This window comes from Columba livia, chromosome W (genome assembly GCF_036013475.1).
Source record: "Columba livia isolate bColLiv1 breed racing homer chromosome W, bColLiv1.pat.W.v2, whole genome shotgun sequence".
Taxonomy (NCBI): Eukaryota; Metazoa; Chordata; class Aves; order Columbiformes; family Columbidae; genus Columba; species Columba livia.
The window spans coordinates 9598708-9607580 of NC_088641.1; the positions used below are offsets into that span (position 1 = coordinate 9598708).

An 8873-nucleotide genomic window follows, 5' to 3' on the forward strand; every position below is an offset into this window, starting at 1 on the left:
GAAGGAAGGAATGAAGTTGAGTCTGGGTGGGGTGGGGGAAAGATGATGTTTTAATTTTTGTCTTTGTTTCTCATCATCCAACTCTATTTTAATTGGCAAGAAAATTAAATTTAATTTTTCCCCAAGTCGAATCTGTTTTGCCCACAATGGTAATTGGTAAGTGACTTCCCTGTCTTTATCTCGACCTACAAGCTTTTTCATCTTATTTTGTCCTCCTGTCCTGTTGAGGAGGGGGAGTGAGAGAGCGGCTGGGTGGGCATCTGGCAGCCAGCCAAGGACAACCTGCCACAACAGTTCAGGAGCTTTTCTTCTGCTGCCACAAGTCAGAAGCTTCCAGCTCCATCCCCCCCCACTTGGGCACATCCATCCTGCTGTCATTCAAGCATAACCACTAGCCATCCCTCCTTCCTTGCATCATGGAATCATTTTGGTTGGAAGAGACCCTCAAGATTATCAAGTCCAATCATTAACCTAACTCTGGCACTAAACCATGTCCCTAAGAACCTCGTCTATATGTCTTTTAAACACCTCCAGGGATGGTGACTCAACCACTTCCCTGGGCAGCCTGTTCCAGTGAAGAAATTTTTCTTAATATCCAATCTAAACCTCCCCTGGCGCAACTTGAGGCCATTTCCTCTCATCCTATCACTTGCTACTTGGGAGAAGAGATCAATACTCTCCATGCTACAACCTCCTTTCAGATAGTTGTAGAGAGTGATAAGATCTCCCCTGAGCCTCATTTTCTCCAGGCTAAACAGCCCCAGTTCCCTCAGCCGCTCCTCATAAGACTTGTTCTCTAGACCCTTCACCATCTTTGTTGCCCTTCTCTGGACTCTCTCCAGCACCTCAATGTCTTTCTTGTAGTGAGGGGCCCAAAACTGAACACAGTATTCATGTGGCTCAGGGTCTCGCCTCTATAGGGTCTCTGTGGAAGACCCTGTCCATCTCCTGCCTGCTCCCCTCCTCCCATAGCTACTTCACCTGCTGACTCGGTGCCTCGACCAGAGCATGTCTCTCACAGGTGATGCCACCATCACCCCCAGTCCCAGGGAGAGGCCCCAGGCACTCCCTGCAGCCCCACACCTGGGCAGCTGCATCCTCCCTCCAGGGCTCTGTGTCTGAGTCAAGCTCTCTGCCATACCAGGGGTACTTGCTCCACCCAGTGCTGGGCACCAAGCCCCATGGCATGTCACTGCCATTGTTACACAGCTTTAAGCAGTCCCTATACTCTCTCTGGAGCAGTTTCTGGGCCTCCTTTGTGCCCCCTGCTGTGCCAGCTGCCAAGTCTCTTAGCAGTGCTCTGCAAACTTGCTTAATGGTTAAATAGGTGCTCCCCTGTAGCAGATAAGTTTAGTCTGACCAACTTTGCTGTCATTTTAGTCTATCTATTAGGGAGCTAGTTATCTGGCTCCTTTGGTCTTTGTTACTGAATTGGTCCTCCAGGGATACACTTTGAGGTGTGCTTTGACAGCAAGTTTACTGCTCGACAAAATACACAATATCAGCAGCTTTGACATATGTAGTATGGCAACAAAGAAATTTTTCTGATAGTTATGATGGTATACGTATCATCACGATTGCTGAATGAAATGGCAGTACCTTCTGTATCTCCATACATCAGTCCAATAACTTGCATAGGAAATATTGCATACAGAATCATAGAATCACAGAATGGTTAGGGTTGGAAGTGACCTCTAGAGATCACCTAGTCCAACCCACCTGCTAAAGCAGGTTCACCTAGAGTAGATTACACAGGAATGTGTCCAGGTGGGTCTCGAATGTCTCCAGAGAAGGAGACTCTACAACTTCTCTGGGCAGCCTGTTCCAGTGCTCTTTCACCCTCAAAGTAAAGAAGTTTTTCCTCATATTCAGATGGAACCTCCTATGCTTCAGTCTGTGCCTGTTGTTCCTCATCCTAGCGTTGGGCACCACTGAAAGGAGTCTGGTCCCATCCTCTTGACATCCACCCTTGAGATATTTATAAACATTGATGAGATCCCCTCTCAGCCTTCTCTTCTCCAGGCTGAACAGGCCCAGGTCTCTCAGTCTCTCTTCATAAGAAGGGTGCTCTAGGCCCCTAATCATCTTTGTAGCCCACTGCTGGACTCCCTCCAGTAATTCCTTATCCTTCTTAAACTGGGGAGCCCAGAACTGGACGCAGTACTCCAGAAGCCGACTCACCGGGGCAGAGGAGAGGGGGAGGATAACCTCCCTTGACCTGCTGGTCACACTCTTCTTAATGCACCCCAGGATACCGTTGGCCTTCTTGGCCACAAGGGCACATTGTAACTCACGGTCAACCTGTTATCGACCAGAACTCCCAAGTCCTTCTCTGCAGTGCTGCTTTCCAGCAGGTCTGCCCCTAACCTGTACTGGTGCCTGGGGTTATTCCTCCCCAGGTGCAGGACCCTACACTTGCCCTTGTTAAACTTCATCAGGTTCTTCTCTGCCCAGTCCTCCAGCCTGTCCAGGTCTCGCTGAATGGCAGCACAGCCTTCTGGTGTGTCAGCCCTTCCTCCCAGTTTGGTATCATCAGCAAACTTGCTGAGGAACTCCTAGTCTAGACAATCAAGGATTAAGCTCTTAGGTGCTTTGAAATTTTGCTTGCCACTTGCTGTGCCTGTGAATTAAGGCATATTAGTGCAGATATTTTTATCAACTATTTATTCCTTACCAAAAACTAAGGACGTTAAAATATTTGCCTTTTCTTGCACGATTTTAATATTTTCATTCCTGTCCAGCCCAGACAGTAGTAATCAAGCAACTTGGGAAGAGAATAAGTACTTCGAAGTATTTCTAAAAAAGAAGAAATGAAAAAAAGATGTTAGCTGAAGTTTGAGACTGATATCTATATTTAGTAGTCTTCCAAAGTATTTTTCTCTGTAGCACTTTCCAAATGAACTAGTTCTCACTCATATATATGGGTGCCAAAGAATAATTATAATGACACACTATCAGGAATTAGCTAAGGTTCTGGGAGAAGTATAACTGGACTACAGTAGCATTATTTATTGGGTAATTAGCATCGCTGCCAGAGCTACTTGACTCTACTGGAAACAACATTGCACTAATACGACTATATTGTTCTATTTCCAGCACTAACTGGAGGTGTCTGTACTGTACTCCGTTGTGTGGTGGAGATGGGCTATATATTCTTTTATTCTTGCTTGCACCTTATTTTTTTTCTTTTGTGCAAGGAAGGTCTTCCTCAGATTAGATGGCAGTCTGGCATAATCTTTACAACATATGACCTTATACGTTGCTTGCCTTAGTTTTGTTTTCTATTCTGACATCTTTTAGAGTTTACTGATGTTTCTTTAATTTCTTTATTGTATGGCTCTTTGCATGTTAGTAATATGAGCTACTTGAGTATTTATTGTCTTTCCTCTTACCCCTCAGGCCCTTCTCATTTTAAGGTTCTCTTTCCTAAGAAATAAGATGGAGTCTCTTTGGTCTCTTTCCTGTAAATATGTATGCTGTATACTTGCACATAATATTTTTCTTTTGCTTCTGAATGTATGCTGGTTAATTTATTTGGTGATAATTTGTTCTGTATTCTTACCAATGAGTTTGCAGTAGTGGTTTGGGCTGAAATCTTGGAAGCATTTTTGCATGACTTGCTTAAGCAAACTTCCATGGTAACTGAACGTTGTCCTGAACTGTATACTGCTACAGCTTTAAGTTTAGGTATTGTTGACGGCTTGTTTCTTATGAAGACTGATAGTAAGCTTCTGTTGCAGTGAAAATAAGGGTATAGCTCCTCTAAATGTTTCAAATGAAAGCAGAGGTAATGTGACAGTAAAATAGCTCATAATGTTTCAAATTATCAAGGGCAAGCCCAGCAGAGGGCCACCAAGATAATCAAAGGGCTGGAGCACGTGACATGCAATGAGAGGCTGAGAGCTGGGTTTGTTCAGCCTTCAGAAGAGAAGGTGCCAGGAGACATTATTTCTGTCTGCAACTACCTGACCAGAGGATACAGAGAAAATGGAGCCAGAGTCTTCTTGGAGGTGCACAGTGATAGGATGGGAGGCAATGGACACCTGTTGGAACATGGGAAATTCTGATTAGCTATTAGGAGTTTGTTTGTTTGTTTTAACCATGAGGGTGTTCAAATACTGGAACAGGAGCCCAGAGAAGCTTCTTTGATCTTCTTCTGAACCCCACTGCCACACACACACACACACACACACACTCTACTATAATACCTGCATCTAACTATTAAGATGAAACCACATAGTGTAGTAGAGGGGGTTTTGTTTGGTTTTAAGCTTGAGAAAAATAGGTGATGGCAAATCTTTATCTGCCCAGGCCTTACATGCTCCCTAAAACAGAGTTCTTGAACAGAAAAGACATAAGGATAGATAGCTTCAAGTTGAATAAGAAAACTTTGGTTAAGGGTCCTTTATAGAAGTTATCCACACTAAACCCATCATAGAGGACTCTATTTTGAATAAATTAAAGGAACCTAGAAGTCCCCATTGGGTGCCCACATAAGTGGAGTAGAGCTTTTAGAATTACTACTGTACTCAGTCTCATTTTTTATGTACAGAACTTGCTCTTCCTGCCATGCAAGAAGGTTGCTGGGATTGTCACTTGCATCTTTTCCAGAAGTTAAGGAGTTCAGGATTTTTGATTCCTTGAGCACATAGCAGGAGAGTTCCCTGTTGAACATGCTCAATGAAGGCTTTCCTCCAGTCAAAAGTTGCATCAAGTAACTGTCTTGATAACTAAGTAACTAACTTATTATGGGATGCTTAGGGGAGGAAGCAAAGGAGGGCTCTAGGCGGTTTGAGGAAAAACAAGTGTGGGAAAACAGAGGGATAAAAGGGGCCGATCACAGGTAAACAGACGGTCGATCAGTATGCTTGTCTGGCCATACCCTGCACCTGATCAGCACAGTCTGTCCCATCTTCTCATTAAAATCCATTTAAACTCTTTTCCTGAATGAGGGAACTATCTATTCTGTGTGCATGTGTGTGCATAGAGGCCTAAATGCTAGCAACTAGAGTCAGACCACGGGTCACAGGGCCCATGTGTCTGGGGTGCCAGCAACTGGAGTGAGTGAAGGTATGCATATTGGTGCGTGACCACCTAATGAGTGGGTTAAGTGGCTTGGGATCCAGGCGTGCGTGTGTGCCCCTGGGGATGAGACAACTGGAGGAGTTGGCTACTGGAGGGACCAGAGTGTTCAGGCCAACTGCTGGAGAGACCGTATGGTCTGGGGCTTGACTAAGAGACCCCTTTATACACATGTCTGTGCATGAGGCAACCGGGGAGAGTGAGGATGCAGCTACTGGATGGACTGAGTGCCTATGCCCAGTTATTGGAAAGATCCACAGCACATGTATCTGTGTTGGTGTGCATTAAAGGAGGTCTGTACCAGCAGCTGGATGGGGCATCCCCAACTTCTCTGGGCAACCTGTTCCAGTGTCTCAGCACCCTCACCCAGGAGCGTGGAGTACAGACTTTATAGCCCTCCACAGCAGCAGCTTCCCTGATAGGAAGCTCCATCTGGGTGGCTGCCTCCACTTGTCCCAGGCTAGCCTGGCTAGATAGATGGGCTCCCAGTTGCTGCAGAATACAGCCCTCACCTAGTCTCTGACACCATGCTTCCAATGATCTCAAAGTACTGTCTAATAAGCCCTTCTAATTCCCTGGAGACCTCAAGCTGCTGGGTTGGATTGCACACCCAACAGCTAGCCAGGGTGACCTTTGGGGCTGCAGCCTAAGCCTGCAGGTGAGCAGGGCAGGCAGTAGCCCAACAACTGGTAGAGTACCTCACCCTTTTCTCATGAAGTGCTGCACTGCTCCCCTCAGGGACTGCTCCCTGTTTGCACACACTGGTTGCTTGCACGCTCTAGGGGCCGGTTATACGCGACTTCCTGCAGTTTGAAATGGCCGCAGGGACCACCAGCGCTGCCCAACTCTCCCCCACCCCTCTTGCGAGATCCGTTGCCTGCCTGCTGGTCCCTCCACACACACAGCCCAAGGGTGTTGGGGACCCAGAAACCCTCTCAAACACCCTCTGGGGACCTCACGAGCCTTGCACTCTTCCTGCCACTGCTAGCGTCAGCTTCCTGTGTTTGTGTTTTGAACTGGCTGTGAGAATTGCCAGCATCCACATCTTTAACATCCATCAGTCTCTTGCAAATATTAATTACAGCAAAAGTTTAGCTTCCTGAGTTGAAACAAACTTGATTTTGCTGGATGAGAAGTACTTCAGGTTGCTTGTCGTCAGTGTTTTTCACCATTTACATACAAAGTCCTCAATGAAAGCAGAGCCCAAATAGAAAGGGACTGACATTTTAAAACCATGCATTTATATTGCTTGGCACTAGAAATACTTCTGACAAAACTGTGCAAATTGAAGTCCTGCCAACAATTACATGTTCTCAAAGATTCGGGGTTAACTTTTTATTTCTTAGAAGCTTAGACTTCTTGGGTTGATGTTGAGATGACTGGATAGACCAGAATGACAGGTCATTCCCTTATTTTAAGGGGGATAATTTTCTTTCTGTTGTGCCACCAACTGGACCAAGCGGGGATCTAAGTGCAACAGGAATGAGAAACGCAGGTCAGAGGGCCCATGTGTCTTCTTACACTCTGGTTGATATAATTCTCACCGAGAGCAGGATCTGGCTTGTATTTTTCCAACTTTTACCGTTACACTCACCCTTTCTCTTAATTATCTGTAGTTTTAACATTTGGGATAATTATATTAGATGGTAATGTTTTGTCTTTTTAGTGGACTAAATTCATAATAATAACTTATTTGTAATTGTACTGGTTTTGGCTGGGATAGAGTTAAATTTTCTTCATAGTAGCCTGCATGGGGCTATGTTTTGGATTTGTGCTGAAAACAGTGTTGATAACACAGGGATGTTTTAGTTATTGCTGAGCAGTGCTTACACAGCGTCAAGGCCTTTTCTGCTTCTCACACTGCCCTGCCAGTGAGTAGTCTGGGGGTGTGCAAGAAGTTGGGAGGGGACACAGCTGGGACAGTTGACCCCAACTGACCAAAGAGATATTCCATACTGTATGATGTCGCGTTCAGCAATAAAAGCTGGAGGTAGAGGGAGGAAGGGGGGAGACATTTGGAGTTATGGGGTTTGTCCCTCCAAGTAACCTTTCCATGCGATGGAGCCCTGCTTTTTTTGGAGACAGCTAAACATCTGCCTGCCAATGGGCAATAGTGAATGAGTTCCTTATTTTGCTTTGCTTCCATGCGCAGCTTTTGCTTTACCTGTTAAACTGTCTTTATCTCAACCCGTGAGTTTTCTTATTTTTACCTTTCCAGTTCTCTCCTCCATCCCACCGGTGGGGAGCGAACGAGCAGCTGTGTGGTACTTTGTTGCCGACCTGGGTCAAACCACCACAGTAATGCTTAAGGATTCTTATTAGGATGTTGTGGGGGACTGTATCAAAGGCCTTACAGAAGAACAGGTAGACATCTGTAGCTCTTCCCTTGTCCATCGATGCGGTCACTCCATCGCAGAAGGCCACTAGATTAGTCTGGAGTGATTTACCCTTGGTGAAGCCTGCTGGCTTTCTGTAATCACCTCCCTGTCTTCCATATGTTTCAATATATCAGTACTAAAGCAGATAATCTTGAGTGCCATGACATGGCACGTACAGGGCAACCAGGTGATCAGGCCCAGTCAGCATGGATTTGTGAAAGTCAGGTCCCGCTTGACTAACTTGATCTCCTTCTATGATAAGTTGACACACTTAGTGGATGAGGGAAAGACTGTGGATGTTGTTTACCTGAACATTTGTAAAGCCTTTGACACCATTTCCCACAGCATTCTCCTAGAGAAACTGGCTGCTTATGGCTTGGATGGGCATACTCTTCACTGCGTAACAAACTGGTTGGATGGCCATGCTCAAAGAGTTGTGGTGACTGGAGTTCAATCCAGTTGGTGGCCAGTCACAATTGGTGTTCCCCAGGGCTCAGTATTTGGGACGGTTCTGTTTAATATCTTTATCAATGATCTGGACGAGGGGATTGAGTGCACCCTCATTAAGTCTGCAGACAAGACCAACTTGGGCGGGAGTGTTGATCTGCTTGAGGGTAGAAGGCTCTACAGAGGGATCTGGACTGGCTGGATTGATGAACTGAGGCCAGTTGCATGAGGTTCAACAAGGCTAACTGTCAGGTCCTGCACTTGGGTCATCACAACCCCATGCAACGTGAGAGGCATGGGGAAGAGTGGCTAGAAAAGGACCAGGGCCTGGGGGTGTTGGTGAACAGCCAGCTGAATATGAGCCAGCAGTGTGCCCAGGTGGCCAAGAAGGCCAATAGTATCCTGGTTTGTATTAGAAATGTTGCGGCTTGACCTTGAACACATCCAATGATGGGACATCCCCAACCTCTCTGGATGACCTGTCTGTCTTCTTCTTTCTTAGAATCCCCCTTTAAATACTGAAAGACAACAATAAGGTCTCTACCTAAATGATTTGTTAACTCAGTTTAAGATTTATTTTAATCTGCATGGTACAAACTAATCTCAACTCTCTCAGTCCCAATGACATAAAGCTGGCCATAAAAGAAAGCTGTTTTAAGACAGAAGGCCTATGTAAGCAATAAAATTAAAGTTATAGATAAGAGATAAGCCCCCTGCTTTCAAAACTTGCACATACCTTGTACAGTCCAATGCCAGGATCTATAAGAAACAAATGAGCTGATGTAGATGGTTGATTAGGTGACCTTCTACTTGCCGCTCTTTTGACTTTGTTTTTACAGTTGGAAACAGCACAGGGAATTACCTCTCCACCCCGATTTATCTCAGAAGTGGTAGGAGCTTCAGATTCAGAGCGTATCAAAAGCTGAACTATGTCATTTAGTCCAACATCGTAATCAAATAAAGTGT

General features: G+C 45.4%; 1 protein-coding gene across 4 annotated transcripts in view; it reads right to left on the minus strand.

Moving 5' to 3' along the window:
- Positions 1 to 8873, minus strand: part of LOC135577100 (E3 ubiquitin-protein ligase UHRF2-like) — a 123812-nt gene that overhangs the window by 89088 nt on the left and 25851 nt on the right. Inside the window, exon 3 of one of the 4 annotated variants that reach the window (XM_065044798.1) lies at positions 8644 to 8873. The exons of the other annotated variants lie outside the window; for them this stretch is intronic. Within the exon in view, the coding sequence (XP_064900870.1) occupies positions 8644 to 8873 (230 nt within the window). The remainder of the gene's footprint in view (positions 1 to 8643) is intronic. 4 annotated transcript variants of the gene reach the window in all.